Source organism: Betta splendens, chromosome 4, assembly GCF_900634795.4.
Source record: "Betta splendens chromosome 4, fBetSpl5.4, whole genome shotgun sequence".
Lineage (NCBI taxonomy): Eukaryota > Metazoa > Chordata > Actinopteri > Anabantiformes > Osphronemidae > Betta > Betta splendens.
The window spans coordinates 460,189-479,257 of NC_040884.2; the positions used below are offsets into that span (position 1 = coordinate 460,189).

Consider the following 19,069-nt stretch of genomic DNA (forward strand, 5'->3'; position numbering starts at 1 on the left):
TGCAGCTTTTTTTAAATTGTTCCAGTTGTAAATTAATGAAGACAGTAACCTTATGGGTCATGTTTGGTTCTGTTAGGTTCCTGTTTGGTCATCAGCAGCATAGCAGCTGGAGGTGATGGGCTGAGGCTCATGTGGTTGTGTTGACTGACGTCTGCTCTCATGTCTCAGATGACTCCGTGTACGAATCGCCAGAGCCCTTTCTGACAGATGACACCACCGGCGGTGGCAGCCTCGTTGCGCCTCATCTCTCCCTGCTCTCCGCCATGTTGCTCGCCACCCTCCTCTTCCTCGCCTCCTCATAGCACCACTTCTTCATCCTCCTTTCACTTGAGGGTGAAGCAGGAAGATAAAGCAGCTGTCTCTGCGTGAGCTTTGACCAGTACCTTAACACCACTCAGACTCTGAAGGATGCCTGGTGGTGAAAGGAGGACGTACTCTTCAAGCTGAGGCTCATTGTCACTGGACAAACATCTGCCAAAATGTTCCTGTTCACAGGTACAAAGGCCTTTCTATGAATTTAACGATATAAGCTCAGATCAGGTCTGAAGCATAGCTGCAATGTGTTTGGAACACATTGGAGCCAGACCAATAGGTTCTGAATAAACCATCTTCAGGTTTGACCACAAAACAAATCAGCTGCCTATGAAAATGTACAAATTTGAGTTCGGCAGATTGGACTTGAATGAAATGACTGTTTATTTATTGTTTTTAAACAATCAGTTTTCAATTTAAAATCAAAGTGTCGCAGCTGATACCAGATGATAAATGGTTGTTTTTAATGCAACACTTAAAATGGGCACAAAGAGGGAATGTTAAAAAAAAATCATATGGAACCAAAATTAAGATTATTTTCTCTTTAAACCATTTTTGTAAAATTGTAAAAAGTAAAATGGTCAGGCTGCTTTAAATGTTTACTCCGAAGGTTTCAGGGCTTAAATAAAACCATTTGTTTCTCCCTCACTCAATATATTAGCAATGAAAAATAATCATTTTATGTGTTTGAGCCAAACAATCAGGGAGAAGATCAGGTTTTTATCCAGGATAGTGATTGTAGCATTTCATGATATTCTCCAACTCGTCTGAGTCTAAGGTGTCGTCTACAGTGATCATTATCATCATCATCATCATCTGCATGAACACCAGAAACAGACTCAAGCCGTGTCCAGGGTCTGGACTCACTGATCCGCTGCAGCAGTATGGTGGTTGCACAGACAGAACCAGCTACAGTACGTGAATGGACATAGACAGGCTCACATGGTGTCACATCAGTGGTCCTGGTGTCCGTTTACGCGTTAGATCTGTTTAATTAGAATACTGATGAAGTCCAGCTTTAAAAGCAAGATGCTCCTGGATGAGAGAAGATTCCAGCTCGGTTTGTAATTACTGACATCACATCTTCCACAGATGTTGGGCTGTAGTTGAACATGATCCTGGACCTATGATGAATCCAGCAGGTCGCATAGTGAACCGTCTGCCTGAAAGGTGGCAACGCTGAAAGCACAGATAAATAACCTGACTCTGGGTCTCAGCCTGATGACACACACACAGCTGTTCACATTAATAACGTTCAGTGGTTGTGGCTCTTTTCTGTGTAAGTATGGACAGATATTAATGTAACAAGGTGTCAGATCCAGATCCAGACCTTTCAGTTCCAACCTTCCAAAGACTTTTTTATTAGAAGATAGGGATCAGGATTTCTGTGGCTTAACTTTTTAATAAATTTTGTTTTGCTGTAAAAGGGTAAAAACACAAATGTTACATCCAAATTGAAAATGACAAGATCAAGAATGGCTTTTTTCCTCAGTGGTGATGACTTTTTTTTGTGGTCGAGCAAAAGAAGGAAGAAAAGGCTTTGAGCTCCGTGGGCTGGGTTGCCTTGAACCTGCATAATCTCCATTGAGTGGAGCGTGTCCTTGCGTAGACAAACAGACATGCTGGAAAATGCAGTATATATTTGATGAACACACTGTGATGAAGGAAGGACAGACGGATAATAAAGCACTTGGACTTGTATTAAGTTTTTAAACTTGTCATTTAAACGTGCCATTTCTCACCTAAGCTGTGCAGGAGTCGATGTGATGCTCGTCGTTGTTGATTCATTCTGGTCTATGTGTTGTGGTTTCTGGAGCTTTCCAACTCATCAAACATTTCTTTGTTGATTTCTGTGCAGGTGAAATCGGTTTGTGTAAAAGACGGGAAAACTGTTCAGATGGTGTTTTTGTGAGATATCACTGTCCTTTCAAGCATCTGAATTTATGTCCCGTCCTTTTTTTCTACATTAACAAATGTGCATTTTTTTTTGAGAAAGAATTGTTTTGTATATTTTCTGTTTGCTGCAGTAAAGGGTGCAGTTATGCGTAACAAGGGGTCAGAGGTCACCAGGCCTTTACAGGACACTTGTCTCCTGTGTTGCATGAGCACACAATAAAAAGAATTAATTTGAAGAAGAGGGAAGTTGTTAAAAGGGCCATGAATCTGTGTTTCATAAAATCACCACCATTAAAAGAAGGTTCCACTAAAACCATGACTTTGTTTAGTTCATCCACGAAGGGAAATGAGTCGGTTTGACTCCAGGTTCTGTTGCAGCGACTACAGCTCTGAGCTTTGAACGCTGCAGCGTGTAAAAGCTGAGGTTGGTGGCAGCATCGCGCCCCCTGTTGGCCAGTCATTACAGCACTACGGGAGCGGAGTGTTTAATATAATGTCCAGAGCTAATTGTGATGTTATGAATGAATTATCAGATATAACTAGCTGAATCTGTTTTAGAAATGATTCTTCAGATTCACAGTTTTAGTTTTTTCTGTTTTATTAGACTAATTAAACGAGCATGTTGTACGGGTTTATTGTGGGAAGTCGCCTTCATCCTTATCTTCATCCCAGCCTGACAGAAAGCCGTCAGTGCCGTTGCCTAAAACACTGGACCGCGTCTACAAGCGGAACCGAATCTGAGCTGCTTTTACAGGCTAATTCTCACCTGCTTAGTGTAGTTTAGATTCTTGCTTTTTGTGGTTTCAGCTGTTTGCCTTTTTTCTATTTGTTTACTATAATTTAATATTGAGGACTTTAGTCAGAGTCATGAAGTTAAAATCAGATACAGTCAAAATGTTACTATTCTGTCCTCGCTTGTGCGCACAGCTGCCTTCTAGCTTGACAAAGAGCTACCAGGTCTCCTCCAAAAAGTCCCAGCACACACAATGTTTCATTTCAATACTTTTATCAGAGGTGACACTTTAGCACAAACAAAGCATGCATTACTGGTCAATATTCACCATTCAAGAGCATTATGAAGTACACGTTCACCATTCGCATATGGCAAACAATCATGGGATTTAATATGTCTATCTATTGCTGATAATAAAGGACATTAAAAACATGCACAATTAAAACAAATCAATGTATCAAACGAGTGCCAACCCGGTCCGTGTACGTTCTAACAGTTGGATTTCCCCCTCCAGAATAAAAGCTGGGGAAACGAGAAACGCCTTACTTCCTTAGGCCGCACATCTGGCGTACCGTCAGAGCAAACCTTACAGCGTGTGTGTATAAGGGGGGGGGGGTCTCTCGTTACAATACTAAGTTACTGGACTTACTGGGAGCTGTGGTCCTGACTACTTTGCCATGACAGCTGACTTTTTGCTGTAGATGCGACCAATTTTATTCGACAGTCATGCATGTATTGCACAAGATCCTGGGTTGAGGCACATTGATTGATTTGGGGATGACCCACAAATTACCTTCTATAACTTCTATAAGAGGTCCAGTGCACATAACTGTGGTCACAAGGTCAAATATTGTAGTGGCCGTTTACCACATCCATAACCTTAAAGGCTACTTAGCTTGCTGTGATTATGAAAAAAATTGCTACTTTATTTATTGTGTGATTGCTCCTGTTTATGCAATTTGTAAGTTAGTGTTTTATTGTTATACAGTACCATCATCTGTTTTTCTTTTAATAAATGTTTTTTGTATTTAGAAAAAAAACAAAGAGGCCGTTGTTTGAAACTGTGTATTTCATGGCTAACAATGCTGGACAGCTAACACACACAGGACCCGTAGCACCATCAGCCTCTCTCCCAGTGCTCTACCCCACTAAGGTGTTGTTTTACTTGGACCATGCCTCTATCAGACCACAGCAGCCACAGGACAACATTCCTATGAATGATGAGTTTACTGTCATGGTTTTGCTCATTTGCAGTATCTCAACCAATGGGCTTTAATTAATTACTCTGGGGATTGTAGAACACATAAATAACTGTAGAATAACATTTGGCGCATCTAGAGAGTCAGAAATTATTCTGTACTCTGACAAATATATACGTCTGGGTCACACTTCTTCTATTGACCTCTGTGGTCTGACCCAGTGACAGTTTCAACCTGTTCACCCACCTGGACATCTGTGTCTCCTATCTTAATAAAATGGATACCATGTACATGTAAAGTGTAATGTGTACAGTAGAACTACAGTATGTTCATGATCTGCCAGTTTTAGAACAGGAGGAGCTGGTAATGTGTCTGAACACGCCAGTAGCACAGCGCCTGGTTGTTTGGGTTGGCTGCCACGACAGGAAAGTCGTAAGGACCACAGCTCCCAGTAAGTCCAGTACATTGATACTAATATAGGTGACACATTGTCACTGGTTTCACCAGAACACCAGAAGTTCATAAACACTTCTGTCCTTCACTCATTTTATCCATCATGGTACACCAGTCGTATTTTGTTGGTTGTATTTTGTAAAAGTGAAAACTATTAAAGGAAAATGAAAAATAAAAGTGTCAATTATTTCTAAACCAAAGAATTGTACTGTCACAAAATAAAAACTTAAAATAAATTTTCCTACTCTAATGAGTTGTCATTTCTCACAGGTCATGGCACACAGCAGCTCAATCTTTTTCCACATAATTAGTTAACTACTGTTGCGAAAATCAATGTCTACTCACGCTATGAATATCAGATGTATGTGATGACAAAAAGGGCAGGACTATTGTTTAAATATTATATTCTGACAAGCTTGCTTGTTAAACAGATCAATGTGTGTCAAAGTCTGTAATAATTTAACCAGTCAGTACACACAGACTCCACGAGCCCCCTGAGAAAGACTTTTATTTTGAAATAAATTTTGAAATTTGAACTACGACAGGATGTCGGTGCTCATATGCAAATTAAGCAACACATTTATATTTTCTTCTCTAACGATATCGACTGAATCAAGCCGTCTTTTGGTTAATTTGTCCATAAGATGAAATATAAAACACATCAGTTTTCTAGTTTCTCTTGATATGAGCAAAAGACGGGTGGTGCGGTGGGTAGCACTGTCGCCTCACAGCAAGAAGGTTCTGGGTTCGATTCCCGGAGGCAGCCCTGGTGCCTTTCTGTGTGGAGTTTGCACGTTTTCCCCGTGTTTGCGTGGGTTCTCTCCGGCTTCCTCCCACAGTCCAAAAAAACGTGCATTAGGTGAGTGTGTGAGTGAATGGTTGTCTGTCTATGCGTTGCCCTGCGATGGACTGGCGACCTGTCCAGGGTGTACCCTGCCTCTCGCCCGTAACCAGCTGGGTTAGGCTCCAGCACCCCCGTGACCCTGCACTAGGGAGTAAGCGGTTAAGAAAATGGATGGATGAGCGAAAGACGGAACTTAATCAAAGCACCGTGTTATAAACGAGCTGAAAACTGTGTTTTTAAAACCAGACAAATAATTGGAATTGAAGCCGTTTCCCGTTTTCTTGTTTTGTGGAAAAAAACCTAGCTTTGATTTTGAAGGTGAAAATCAAACTGTTAGAACGTACACGGACCTAAAACATGTATTAAAACGTCAGCTTACTTACTATGGGGTAACAAATGTAAAAGGACCACCTATAACTAGTTTTCTCACATTTAACTAAATGACACAACATGTTTTCTCACATTTAGTTAAATGTGCAAAAGTCTAAATGTAAATGTTAAATATAAATGTAAATGTTAAATATAAATGTAAATAATAAATATAAATGTTAAATGTAAATGTTAAATGTAAATCTAAATGTTAAATGTAAATGTTAAATGTAAATCTAAATGTTAAATGTTAAATCTAAATGTTAAATCTAAATGTAAACGTTAAATGATCGAACTGAATATTTAAGTAGACTCCACCCCCTATTATCCTAGATCAGTGACGCGGACTCAAACACGTCAAAAAGTACGCATAGCTCCGCCCACATCTGACTCTGGATCGGTGCTCGACAATACTGGAGAGAAACCTAAAGTCGAAGCCATCATGGCCGCCAGCTCCGACTCCCTCCCGTTGGCGGAGATTGAACGGGCTGTAACGGCAGGTGTGCGGGCTGAGGCTCCGCTTCAAACTGCCGTTCTGTCCTAAACACCATTAATGAGGAGTCAAGTAGGTTTAAAAAGAATATTTCTGTGGCGCCGGTGGAGAATTAGTTGGCTAACTATACTAGCTAGCCGAAGTTACGTCCAGGCTAAAAACAAAAGTTTCCAGATCAGATGTGGGCGGGGTTTGCGCGCACTGTTTGAGGTGATTGAGTTCGCGTGTCTGATCTGAGACCAGCGCTGTTTGAGGGTAGGTGTGGAGTCTACTTGCACAATCATGAATATTCAGTTTACAATCTGAACTTTACCATTTACATTTACCATTTAACATTTACATTTAAATTTACATTTAACATTTAGACTTTTGCACATTTAACTACAGTAAATGTGAGAAAACATGTTATAGGTGCTCCTTTTACATTCGGCACCCTATAACTTACCATACCATAACATCCACAACAATGAGTGTCCGTGTTTGAACAAGCGATCAGCGTTGGCGTTCGCTACGCGGACACAGGACGAGGCCGTTAAGCACGTGCAGACTTAAATAAAATAAATAAAAAAATTTTAAAAAAAATTATTTTGATTTTCAGGAAATTATTAATTCAATAGCATCCAAACCATATGACCTACTGGTCCAAAACCCCCTACTTGTGTGTCTACATCTCCTTCACAAGGCACAACCATTTTAATGAGGAAATAGTCATGTTGCATATTTTTCTATAATATTTTAGTATTAATAAGAATAAGAAAACCTTTCATAGTCTCACAACAGCACAGAGTGTGATACAGGAGAAAAAAATATAGCAAATATAGCAAAAAATATAGCATATATATATATGCCTCTTCATGGGAAATTTCCACCACAGTAAGCTGTTTCAGTAGTCCAGCCTAGAGGTAACAAATGCATGGATCGGTTTCTCTGCATCACTCTGAGAGAGGATGCTTCTGATCTTAGCTATATTTCTAAGGTGAAAGTAGGCGGTTCTGGACATTTGTTTAATGTATGATGTAAAAGAGAGATCCTGGTCAAAGATGACGTCAAAGTTCCTTACAATAGAATCTGAAGCTAATGTTATGCCATCCAGGGTGGCTATCTGACTCAATAGTGTCTCTCTCAGATTTTTAGGCTCAACAATAGGAATTTCAGTTTTATCTGAATTTAGTTGAAGGACGTTTTGGGACATCCAGGATTGGATGTCTTTTAAACAACTTCGAATGTTGACTATTTGACCAAAGACATATATAGAGTATCATCTGCATAACAGTGATTTGAAATTAATAGAATGCTTCCTAATAATCTTCCCTACAGGAGACATGTATAGGCTAAACAGAATTGGACCCAGCACAGAACCCTGTGGTACTCCATAGCTAATCTCTGTGCATGTGGATAATTTGTCATTAACATGAACAAACTGGAATCTGTTTAACAAATAGGATTTAAGTCATCCCAATGCTGTTCCTTTCATTCCAATTCTATGTTGTAGTGTCTGTAATAGAATGTTATGATCAATTGTATCAAATGCAGCACTAAGATCTAACAGGACTAGGTCAAAAACGAGACCATTGTCTGAAGCTGAGAAGATCATTAGTGACCCTAACCAGAGCTGTTTCTGTGCTATGATGTATGATGTTTTCTAAATCCTGACTGAAAATCTTCGTACAGGTTATACCGACACAGGTGGTCAGATAATTGTTTAGCCAAACAGAAATAAAGGCTAAATTTGAAATGGGCCTATAAATGGCTAGTTCTTCAGGGTCCAGAGTAGGTTTTTTCAATAAAGGTTTGACCACAGCCACCTTAAAAGCCTGTGGTAAATAGCCTAAATGTAAAGATTGGTTAATTTGATTTAATTTGGACGAGCTGATTAAAGGTAGAACTTCTGCTCTATTTTAAAAAAAAACAAACAAAAAAAACGATAAACAAGCCGCACAGGGTTATAAGGCGCAGATATTTATGTTGAAAAAAATTATATTTACTGCGTGTACAGAACGATTTTTGAACTGTAAATGTTCACGTATGTACCTGAACAAATTCTTTCCTAACAGTGCCTTTTAACACGTCAGCAACTTTGTTGATTAAGACGGAACAGAACAAAGAGAAAATAACAGGTATTTATTTACCTTGATTTCTCCTGTGTATGAAATCACAAGTCATTTTAATCATCGCTGAAACCCATGAAGTCGTCTTCTTCGGCAGCCTAAGAAGGGCTTCGTCACATCTGTCTAAATCAGTCTCGCTCTCCGCGTCACTGTCATCCTCCGGTGAAGTGGGCTCTGAAGGTGCGCCGCTCTCTTCGCATAGCAGTCCAGCCTTTCGGAACCCGTTGGTTATGGTGGATTCTTTCACAGTACTCCACGCTGTTAAGATCCACTGACAGACATCAGAAAAGGTTACTTTTCGCATTCGGCCGGTTTTTGTGAATGACTTCTTACCACTTGTCATCTAAGTCTCCCACTCAACCCGGAGTGCAGCTTTAAATGCCCGATTCACAGAGATGTCAAGTGGCTGCAAATACTTAGTTGTACCTCCAGGAATCACAGCTGGAATAGAGTTTGTTTTCTTGATCGCTGCTTTCATGGAATCTGTGATGTGAGCTCTCATGCTATCCAAAACAAGCAGTGCTTTTTTCCGGTGAAAAAATCCTCCATAAGGCCTTCCATCATCCACCCTTTCGTGTTAACTTTGACCACAATGCCTTTCGGGAGTTGTTCTTTAGGCATAGTTATGCGCTTAAAAATCACCAGTGGTGGAAGTTTTTGTCCATTTGCCGTGCATGCCAGAACACAGGTGAAGTGCGTCCTCTTGTGTCCTGTTGTTTTCAACAACACTGATGATGCGCCTGTCTTGTTAACAGTCCTCGTTAGAGGCAGATCAAACGTTAAAGGTATTTCGTCCATATGTATGATGTCATCTGGTCCGATTGAGTGTTCTATCTTTGTTTCTTTTTCTTTTAAACTTTTTCCTGATAGTCAGGGGGGAGTTGCTGACAGAGAGTGGTCCGTGCCCTGATGGACAGGTTTTTTCTTTTCATGAATCTGAAACACTATGACGGCCCAGCTTTGAAATGTTCAATATTCATTTTGCGGGCGATTGTTTTGGCTTTAAGTCGGATCTGTACAGTGGATACACCTCGGCCACCTGCTCTCTGTATGTTCACCCAGTCCTCCAGAACATTTTCAAGTTCGGGCCACCTGCTTTTATGTCCTCTGAAAGCTTTTCTCGACTATTGGCATTGCATGAGCTCTTCCCGTTGCCGCCTCCAACGGCCCCCCAAACTGTAGATTTATTGACACTAAGTTTGAGTGCAGCAGCGCGGTTTCCTTACCAGATAGCAAGATCGATGGCCTTCAACTTAACTAACTAACTTCAACTTGCATCATACGAACTTCTTCGTGTGGGTTCCATGATGAAGGGGTGAGGATTTGCAAACAATTAACAGTTGGTAATTTGTCGTACGTGTTCTATCTGCTAAAGCAAAAGTAGCGTATTCTTCTTTGCATTAAGTTTCCGTCTATCTTTTTTTAAATTCTAATTCCGGTTAGAGCGCCCCTAGCGGTGGAAGAAAAATCCACAGAATAGCCGCACCTTTTAATAAGCCTCATGGTTCAAAACCTAAGAAAAAAGTAGCGGCTTATGGTCAAGAAAATACGGTAAGTAGACTCCACCCTCTATGATCCTAGATCAGTGACACGAACTCAAACACCTCAAACAGTACGCCCACATCTGACTCTGGATCGGTGGACGACAATACTGGAGAGAAACCTGAAGTTTAGCCATCATGGCCGTCAGCTCCGACCCCCTTCGTTAGCGGAAATTGAACGGGCTGCAACGGCAGGTGTGTGGGCTGAGGCTCCGCTTAAAACTGCTGTTGCGTCGTGAACACCATTTATAGGGAGTTAAGTAGATTTGATGGAATATTTCTGTGACGCCGGTGGAGAATTTTTTAGCTAACTTTACTAGCTAGCCGAAGTTATGTCCATGCTATAAACGAAAGTTTCCAGGTCAGATGTGGGTGGGGTTTGCGCGCACTGTTTGAGTTTGCATCTCTGATCTGAGACCAGCGCTGTTTGAGGGTAGGGGTGGAGTCTATTTGCACATTCATGAATATTCAGTCTTACGCTCGGCGATCATTTAACATTTACATTTAAAATTTACATTTAACATTTACATTTAGACTTTTGCACATTTAACTAAATATAAGAAAACATGAGAAAACATGTTGTGTCATTTAGTTAAATGTGAGAAAACTAGTTATTGGTGCTCCTTTTACATTTGGCCCCCCCGAATATTTTTCTAGCAGCACAAAGTGCTTTTTTATGTATTATTAGACTATCCTTCCATGCTATACAGTTTAGATTAATTTTGTTGGAACACCACTGCCTTTCTAGTTGTCTGGTCCTGTGCTTTAGGCTGTGGATCTCTGAGTTATACCATGGAGATAACCTCCTCTGAGTCACTGCCTTCTTCTTCCGAGGAGCCACTGTGTCTAACATTGTACGTAGAGTAGCTGCAGCATCATCTACAAGACAGTCAACCTGTTCATAAGGATTAAGGTGACTGTTCTCTGTGTATCTACAAGACATTGAGGCAAAAGATAATGGAATCATCTCCTTGAATTTGGCAACAGCGTTGTCAGATAAACATCTGCTATAGTAACATTTCTTTCCAGCTATTGTAAGGTCAATAGTGTGCTTAATTCAAAAGTTAATAAGAAAAGGTCAGATAACAGAGGGTTTTTGGGTAAGAACTATTAAATTATCAATTTCAACCCCATATGTCAGGACAAGATCGAGGGTATGGGTAAAACGATGAGTGGGTTCATTTACCTGGTGAGTAAAACCAATAGTGTCTATTAAGGAGTTAAAAGCAGTGCTGAGACAGTTGCTGTCAACATCTACATGAATGTTAAAATCTGCCACTACAAAGACGGTAAACAATACAAAACACAACTGGCTTCTGGGTGAGAGAGGCTCAGAGTGAGACTCTCAAATGAGTTATAACTATGTTTGGGTTTAGGAGTAATTAATAATCCGAGTTATAAATTGTTGCTACTCCTCCACCTCTACCTGTACTTCTAGGAACATGTGTTGATGTGACTCATTGGAGTTGACTCATTTAAAGTAACATATTCATCCTGCTACAGCCAGGTTTCAGTGAGACAGAACAGATCTATGTGATGGTCACTTCACATCAAGTCATGTATTAACAAGGATTTAGATGAGAGAGATCTGATATTTAATAAACCACACTTTATTAACTTACTGTTACTTTGTTCTGTAAGAGGAACTGTTTTGATGTTTAATAAATTCTGGTAAGTCACTCCTCTTTGATTTGTTTGTGACTAGTTTAGTTGGTCGGGGAGCAGACACAGTCTCTATGCGAACATGCAGAGAGGCGTGTAAGACTGCGACTCTGCGCCCTGGGCTCCACTCTGAGTTGTCTGAGTAGGGAGACTAAACAACATGAGGAGGCTTTAACACCAGTGTGTGGACGGAGCTCTGTGACCCACATGGGGAGGACATTAATGCAATAACATACTGTGTAACGGACTACACAACTTCTTCTTCAGGAGGAAGATGGAGGCGCAACTGCAGCATCTGGAGGTGTGGAGAAGCCTGAGAACCATCTCTAGCTTCAAAGCTCCACAACCATAAGCTTAGGGGGACCTGAGCTGGGTCAACGAGCTGAACTCACACTTCAATAGCTTTGACCAAGCAACCGCTCACATAGGAGCAGATGACGCCATCATCTTCCTCCTACATCGAGCTCTTTCTCACCTGGAGAAGCCCGGCAGCTCTGTGATCATGTTCTTTGACTTCTCCAAGGCTTTCAACACCATCCAGCTGGTGCTTCTGAAACACAAACTGGAGGAGGCTGGTGTGGACCTCCATCTGATGGAGTGAATCATGTATCACCTCAAACAGGCCTCAGTTTGTGAGAGCCAGGGACTGTGTCTGACACTCTCACCTGAATTGTGGGAGGCCCCACAGGGGACTGTACTGGCCCCTTCCTCTTCACCCTCTATACGTCAGTGTCATGTTCCTGGTCATGTTCCGGTTTTATTTTGTAAAGGACTTCCTGTTTTCACTCATGTTGTCATGTTTCTGGTCATGTTCCGGTTTTATTTTGAAGTACTTCCTGTCTATCATGTTTTGGTTCTATTCTCCGGTTTTACTTTGAAGTACTTCCTGTCTCACTCTGATCACAGAACTGCTATCTCTGGTTCATCATGCATCTCTGTTCCCTAGTCTGACCCAGTCATGGAAACCCATCCCGCGCCAGTCCCAGAATCTGGACGACGTCAGGCACGGTTCCAAGGTTCAGGGCTAAGAGACCTCGGTCGCTGCGACCGAATGGCCCTCTTCTTCAGCAGAGGTCCTCTCTGGTTTTCCAGCTGACTATCCCACATCTATCACATGCCGGTCAAGCTAAGTTCTAGTCTAGTCGGGCCCGGCTTCTGCCCCGTCGAGCTCAGCAGCCGTATGGAGCACTGCCGGTTCCAGAGAGGAGACCGCACGCAGCCCTGTCGGCTCCAGAGAGGAGACCGCATGCAGTGGCTGCCCTGTCCCCGTCGGGCCTGAGGAAGCGGTCTTGTTGCCCACCGTTGGGTCTGGAGAGTTAAGTCTGGTCCTCCTTCTGCCCCAGTTCCTGTCGGCCCTGAAGAGACTGTTCCTGCCCTTGTCGGCCCTGAAGAGGCTGTTCCTGCCCTTGTCGGCCCTGAAGACGATGTTCCAGCCCTTGTCGGCCTCCAAGGAGGGGTCAGTCCTGCCTCAGATCCTGTCTGCCTCCAAGGGGGGTTCGTTCCTGCCTCAGGTCCTGTTGGCCCCCAAGGAGGGGTCATTCCCGTCTGCCTCCATTGGGAGGTCGTTCCTGACTCAGGTCCTGTCGACCTCCAAGGGAGGGTCGTTCCCACCGGCCGCAAAGAGGTTGCTCCAGGCCTCTGTGACACCAGCAAAGGGGCCGCTCCTGGAGCTCCTGGTGGTCCTGCGGAGACCATGCCCCATTCCATCCCAGTGAGTCCAGGCTGGTCGTCCGGCACCGAACACGCCTGCATCAGTTCCTGGTGGTCCGGTACTGACCACATCCACTTCAGTTCTTGGTGGCCCAGTCCCGGCCACGTTTGCCTCAGCCCCTGGTGATCCGGCGTTGATCACGTTTGCCTCAGTCCCTGGTGGTCCGGCGTCAATCCTGTTTGCCTCAGCTCCTGGTGTTCCGACGTCGATCACGTTGGCCTCAGCTCCTGGTGGTCCGGCGTCGATCACGTTCCCCTTAGTGCCTGAGCACCGACTGCGTCCATCCAGGCGTCACGTCTGGGACCGTCCCTGGTCCAGGCTCCTCGTCTGTCTTTGTCTCTGGTCCTGGTCCTGGCTCCCCGTCTGGCTTCGTCTCCACGTCTGTCCTTGTCTCTGGTTCTGGCTCCAGCGTCTCGTCAGTCCTCGTCTCTGGTTCCGGCTCCAGCGTCACGTCTGCCTTTGTCTCTGGCCCAGGTTCCACGTCGGTCTGCATCTCTGGTTCTGGTCCCACGTCTGTCCCGGCCTCTGGTTCCGGCTTCCCGCTGGCTCCTCTCTCGTCTTCCGGCCTGGTGGCCTTGCCCTCGGACCCTCCTGCCGCTTGGGTGGCGCAACACAACACGGACAGCTGTGTTCTGCAGAAGTTCTCTGATGACTCTGCAATTGTTGGACTTATCACTGATGACGACAATGCAGAGTACAGGGGACTCACTCAGAACTTTGTGGACTGGTATCAGCAGAACCACCAGCAGATCAATGCAGGGAAAACGAAGGAGATGGTGGTGGATTTCCGCAGGCGCCAGCCTGCTGTCATCCAACCGATGCACATCCAGGGGAATGTACATTTAAAGAACTAAGATAAGAATCTGAATCTCTGAATTCTTATCCGACTTAGTTCCTTGCACAGATAAAGTCCTTGTAGTGGGAGACTTTAACATTCATGTAGTGTTGTAATGTTGAAAGTAACTGTCTCAGCACTGCTTTTAACTCCTTAATAGACACTATTGGTTTTACACAGCAGGTAAATGAACCCACTCATCGTTTTAACCACACCCTCGATCTTGTCCTGACATATGGGGTTGAAATTGATAATTCAATAGTTCTTCCCTAAAACCCTCTGTTATCTGACCATTTCTTATTAACTTTTGAATTTAGCATAATTGCCCTACAATAACTGGAAAGAAATGTTACTATAGCAGATGTTTATCTGACAATGCTGTTGCCAGATTCAAGCAGATGATTCCATCATCTTTTGCCTCAATGTCTTGCAGATACACAGAGAACAGTCACCTTAATCCTTATGAACAGGTTGACTGTCTTGTAGATGATGCTGCAGCTTCTCTACGTACAATGTTAGACACAGTGGCTCCTCTGAAGAACAAGACAGTGAATCAGAGGAGGTAAAGCACAGGACAGACAACTAGAAAGAAAGTGGAGTTCCAACAAAATAAATGTAAACTGCATTGCATGGAAGGACAGTCTAATGAAATATAAAAAAGCACTTTGTGCTGCTAGAAAACATATTATTCCTCCCTAATTGAGGAAAACAAAAACAACCCCAGGTTTCTTTTCAGGACTGTAGCCAGGCTGACAAAGAGTCATAGCTGTGTTGGGTCTACTATCCCCTTAAATCTCAGTAGCAATGACTTTATGAACTACTTTACTAATAAAATTATCACCATTAGAAAAAACATTCAGTAGCGACTTCTTCCAAATGACAGAAAGCACTGTCCTCAACTTTAAATTTACCAAATCCTCTGTCTTAGACAGCTTTTTCCCCATAACTCATATGGAGTTAATCTCAATAATCAACTCTTCCAAATTGTCCACTTGTCTTTTAGATCCAATCCCAACCAGATTACTCAAAGAAGTTCTACCTTTAATCAGGTCGTCCATAATAAATCAAATCAACCAATCTTTACATTTAGACTATGTACCACAGGCTTTTAAGGTGGCTGTGGTCAAACCTCTATTGAAAAAACCAACCCTGGACCCTGGAAAAATAGCCAACTATATGCCTATTTCCAATTTACCCTTTATTTCCAAGATTCTTGAAAAAATCGTGGCTAAACAATTATCTGACCACCTGAGTGGGAATAACCTGTACGAAGATTTTTAGTCAGGATTTAGAAAACATCATAGCACAGAAACAGCTCTGGTTAGAGTCACTAATGATCTTCTATTAGCATCGGACAATGGTCTAGTTTCTGTCCTTGTCCTGTTAGATCTTAGTGCTGCATTTGATACAATTGATCATAACATTCTATTACAGACACTAGAACATAGAATCGGGATTAAAGGAACAGCATTGGGATGGTTTAAATCCTATTTGTTGAACAGATTCCAGTTTGTTCATGTTAATGAGGAATTCTCTACATGCACAAGGATTAGCTATGGAGTACCACAGGGTTCTGTGCTTGGTCCAATTTTGTTTAGCCTATACATGTCTCCTCTAGGTGATATTATTAGGAAGCATTCTATTAATTTTCATTGTTATGCAGATGATACTCAGCTATATATGTCCTTGGAACCAAATGAAACAGATCAACTAGTCAAAATTCAGGGTTGTTTAACAGACATCCAATCCTGGATGTCCCAAAACTTCCTTCAACTAAATTCAGATGAAACTGAAATTCTTATTGTTGGGCCTAAAAATCTGAAGGCACTATTGAGTCAGATAGCCACCCTGGATGGCATAACATCAGCCTTAGATTATACTGTGAGGGACCTTGGTGTCATCCTTGACCAGGATCTCTCTTTTACATCATACAGTACATTAAACATATCTCCAGTTAGCTTCTCTGCAGTGGGTGCCTGTAAAGTAGGATAGAATTTAAAATTCTCCTACTCACCTACAAAGTACTCAATGATAAAGCTCCTTCTTATCTTAAAGACATAAATACATTGGGATGTGGTTTGACATGAGTTTATCCTGGGGAGAACATTTAAAGAAAATTGTAGAAAAAAGTAAGAGGATATTTGAGGGGACGAAACTGGGGAGCGGACAGAAATATATTAAGAATAATATATAATGGACTAATACAATCAGTAATAGACTATGGTTGTATTATATGCTTTTTAGGCTCAAAAACGTTGCTGGGAAAACTGGATGTAATACATCAAGTTGTCAGATTATGCAGTGGAGCAATGAGAACAACACCAGTATCAGCTCTACAGGTGGAGATGAACAAAATGCCACTAGAGGAAAACTTCACTGATTTTCAATGAGGGTTGACCAATGTCGCGTAGTATTTAAGAATGAAGGGACACTCTGATTCCTCCATAATGTATACGCAGAGAAGTTATCAGTCATTCTCCTTTAACACAGGGTGGTGGATTATTTACTATGGGCTCACAGACTAGAACTAGTGCTTCCCGGTTTCCTCTGTACTTTCCCCAGCAACGGTTGGTCTGAGAGGGGGCGGGGCCAGGCTGAGAGTGGGCGGAGCCTGGCTGCTGGAACGAAACTGCTCAGTCCGGCATTGGTTTCCTCCCATACAATTACATCATTAATATTGAATGGCCTGAGGTCCTGCTGTAGATTCTTCAGCATGCACACTGATATTCGGGCTTAGTTGCATGAGCCAAAGTACAACACTGACGAGTGAGGAACCGGCACCCCCAGCAAAGAGTAGAGAGCTGGCTTCCAGCAAAGCATCATGTCTCTGCGCTGAAAGAAGCAAAACTGAATCTAACAAACGCTCAGACATTGCTTTACATTTTTAACAAAAGGTTATATAATATATAGATACAAGTGTGTTTGAATAAAGACATCGTTTCTAAGTTGTTCAGCAGCTTTTAATTTTGAATCAAAGCAGACAGTTGTTAGAGAGCCACAGATTCTTCATCTGCTGTTAGCTGTTGTCCCTTCATGGAGTCTCTGTGATATGTGATCGACCAATACTACCTACAAAAGGATGAAATTAATTATTTTGAGCTATTATTGTAAGCTAATACACAGGCTAATGTTAGCAACGTAAGCTAATGCTATCCCCGACAGGTCAGGAGAAGCAGCAGCTCGTAACTTTGCTCAAAATTCACAGTGCAAGCTAAGACAATAATCGGGCAAATATATTACTTACTTGGTGCTCAATCCACCGTTCTGTAGCACAGGGATATTCAGTTGTTCCCATCGGCGTGTGCTGCAGACCACCAGCTGTCTCCTGCACACAGCTCCTGTAAGCTGCCCCGAGGTCGGATCTCCCCGCTGTCAGCTGCCTCGCAGTCCACTCATTGCGGGCGCCTTTTGGCTGTGACAGTTTTGTCCACTCTGTGTAAATCGTCTGGGCTTTACTCTGGATCATACAAGTAACCCTGAATATCAGACTGTTCTAACACTATAGAACTCGCTTGTCACACGCATAAATTTGCAGCCAATGCTGCTAGACGGCAGCACCTCCACTGCAGTAGGACAATTAGGCACACCTGTGATCACTTGGTAATCACGGTGGTGTATTCAAACCAAAGGCGGGCCAGCACTAGTTGCAGGTGAGTCCTCATGGATAGTGGACGTGTTTTGGCCAAGTGATGTGCAGTGGAAATGCCAATCGGTGGAGAGAGCTTAACTGTCAGCATTATATTGTAAGTCTGCTACGATAGAGAGCGTATGATCATTTTGTGTTTTTGCCTCAGCGACAGCGTCTTGTGTTTTTGGTTTTTCATCCTTGCCTTTTGCAAGCACCTTTTGTTATACCGTTTTTAAATAAACCCTTTTGTTTTGAGAGAACCTGTGCCTCCCTTGTTTCTGCATCTGGGCTCCAGTTCGTTCTGAGTGGTTAAACGCTGTCTTCTTAACAATCCAGAACAGGTCGTCTGGCCATTGAATATTAGTGCTGTAGGTGTATGCATGAAAAACAATGGCGGAATGAGCAGTTGTGCTCCAGCAGGCTGGCCCTGCCCTCCTCTCAGTCTGACCAATGCTGGGGCAGGTACAGTTGAAAACCAGGCAGCACTGATTATAGTTTTTGAGCCATCTGCTCAGGCGTTTTACTGGAGGATGATCATTTCTCTGCATAGAAATTATGGAGCAATCTGAGTGTGTCTTCATTCCTAAATATTACCTGAGGTCATTTTGGTCAACCTTTCTTGAAAACTGGTTTCCACCCTACTGGGTGAATCTAAGCGGTCAGTCAGAACCATCCTACAAATAATCTGTTAATACCATGTCAATAAAAAAATAAAAGACAAGTCAGGAGTTTTGGGTGAATCATAGACAAATTAATCAATTCATTAGATATAGGAAGTAAGGAATCTTCTACATCTTCTACACGGCCATCATCCAGTCGGTCCTCTGCACCTCCATCACTGTGTGGTTTGATTCAGCCACCAAGCAGGACAAACACTGACTGCAGAAGATCATTGGGACTGAGGTTCCTTCTATTGAGCATCTGGACTGGGCCAGACTCAGGAAACAGGGTGCCCGCATCACTGCTGATCCCACACATCCCGCACACAAACTGTTTAAACTCCTCCCCTTTGGCAAGTGTCACAAAGCCATAGCCACCAGAGCTACCAGACAGTCAGCTTATTCCCCCAGGCTGTTTCTAAGATGAACTCTACCGGTCACATAATGCAATGACTCTTACAGACATAAACATAAATGTGCAATAACCACTGTTGAATGTGACATAGCGAGCTGCAGTTTGTTTGTTCATTTTTTTGTAAATAACTATAATTAAAATTGTAAGTAATTTGTTTTTTGCCACCAGAGGACACAAAGACGGAGTCAGACCACATATAATTCCTTGGGTG

At 42.6% G+C, this 19,069-nt stretch overlaps 1 protein-coding gene across 2 annotated transcripts in view; it reads left to right on the top strand.

The window, feature by feature from the left end:
* The window catches only part of LOC114854014 (ephrin-A2-like), a 29,582-nt gene extending 24,753 nt beyond the window's left edge, over positions 1-4,829 (top strand). Inside the window, exon 4 of one of the 2 annotated variants that reach the window (XM_041070516.2) lies at positions 77-216. In XM_041070516.2, coding sequence (XP_040926450.1) covers positions 77-144 — 68 coding nt within the window. In that variant the 3' untranslated portion in view covers positions 145-216. Of the gene's footprint in view, positions 1-76 lie in introns of both variants that reach the window. The other variant, XM_029148037.3, reaches the window with a different exon arrangement.
* The last annotated feature ends 14,240 nt before the right edge of the window (positions 4,830-19,069 follow it).